Below are 662 nucleotides of genomic sequence, written 5' to 3' on the forward strand. Positions count from 1 at the left end.
TAATATGTATGCAGGCAGTGATATTATATATATAATATACACCGTCAGCTGCAGCACGATGAAGACGAGAGAGGGGTCTAGATTGTACTAATTAGAATACAAGTAGCATTCACTGTGGCACTATTAAGAGGTTGTTACTGGTATTCATATGGTGTTATTAGTATAATCCTCACTTTCTTGTGAAAACCATCAAAGATGACGATGCTGTCGTTTCTATGAGGGCCAAGGATGACCTTCAACTGGTAGTGGTCGGGGCCGCAGTGTATCCACTGTGCATCTGCAACATCTGAACTTTTGTATTGATAGACCTTTCCGTTTCTTCTGTTCTTCCAGCCGAATATTTCCCCACTCATTTTAAACAAACCCTGTGAAAAAAGCGTCAAAAACGACAAAAAAATGCTGGAGATACACCTGAAACTGGTGCAATACGCTGGGGTGTATAGGCAGCAACCGGTGGAATCATCGACACGGTCAGCGGCGGCAGGTGTATGCACAGCTGGATGCAGTAGAATTCAAGAAATATACCACACAGAAAGAATTCAAATAAGTTTTTCTTTGCTTTCTCACAGGATCATTCCTCCCCAGCCCTCGAATGTTAGCCACCGACACGACCGGCCCGCCGGGGCCGGCCGGCGGAGTGCCTTGGGACATTTCGGGTGTAT

At 45.3% G+C, this 662-nt stretch overlaps 1 protein-coding gene across 1 annotated transcript in view; it reads right to left on the minus strand.

Annotated features, from left to right (window-relative positions):
- Positions 1-651, minus strand: part of EMH_0030370 (structure specific recognition protein I, putative) — a gene marked incomplete at both ends in the record, with an annotated part of 5,741 nt that extends 5,090 nt beyond the window's left edge. The window contains 2 exons of the mRNA XM_013494404.1: positions 174-365; positions 568-651. Of these exons, the coding sequence (XP_013349858.1) occupies positions 174-365; positions 568-651 (276 nt within the window). The remainder of the gene's footprint in view (positions 1-173; positions 366-567) is intronic.
- Between the last annotated feature and the right edge of the window lie 11 nt (positions 652-662).

This window comes from Eimeria mitis, genomic scaffold, assembly GCF_000499745.2.
Source record: "Eimeria mitis Houghton genomic scaffold, Emh_scaff1139, whole genome shotgun sequence".
Classification (NCBI taxonomy): Eukaryota; Apicomplexa; class Conoidasida; order Eucoccidiorida; family Eimeriidae; genus Eimeria; species Eimeria mitis.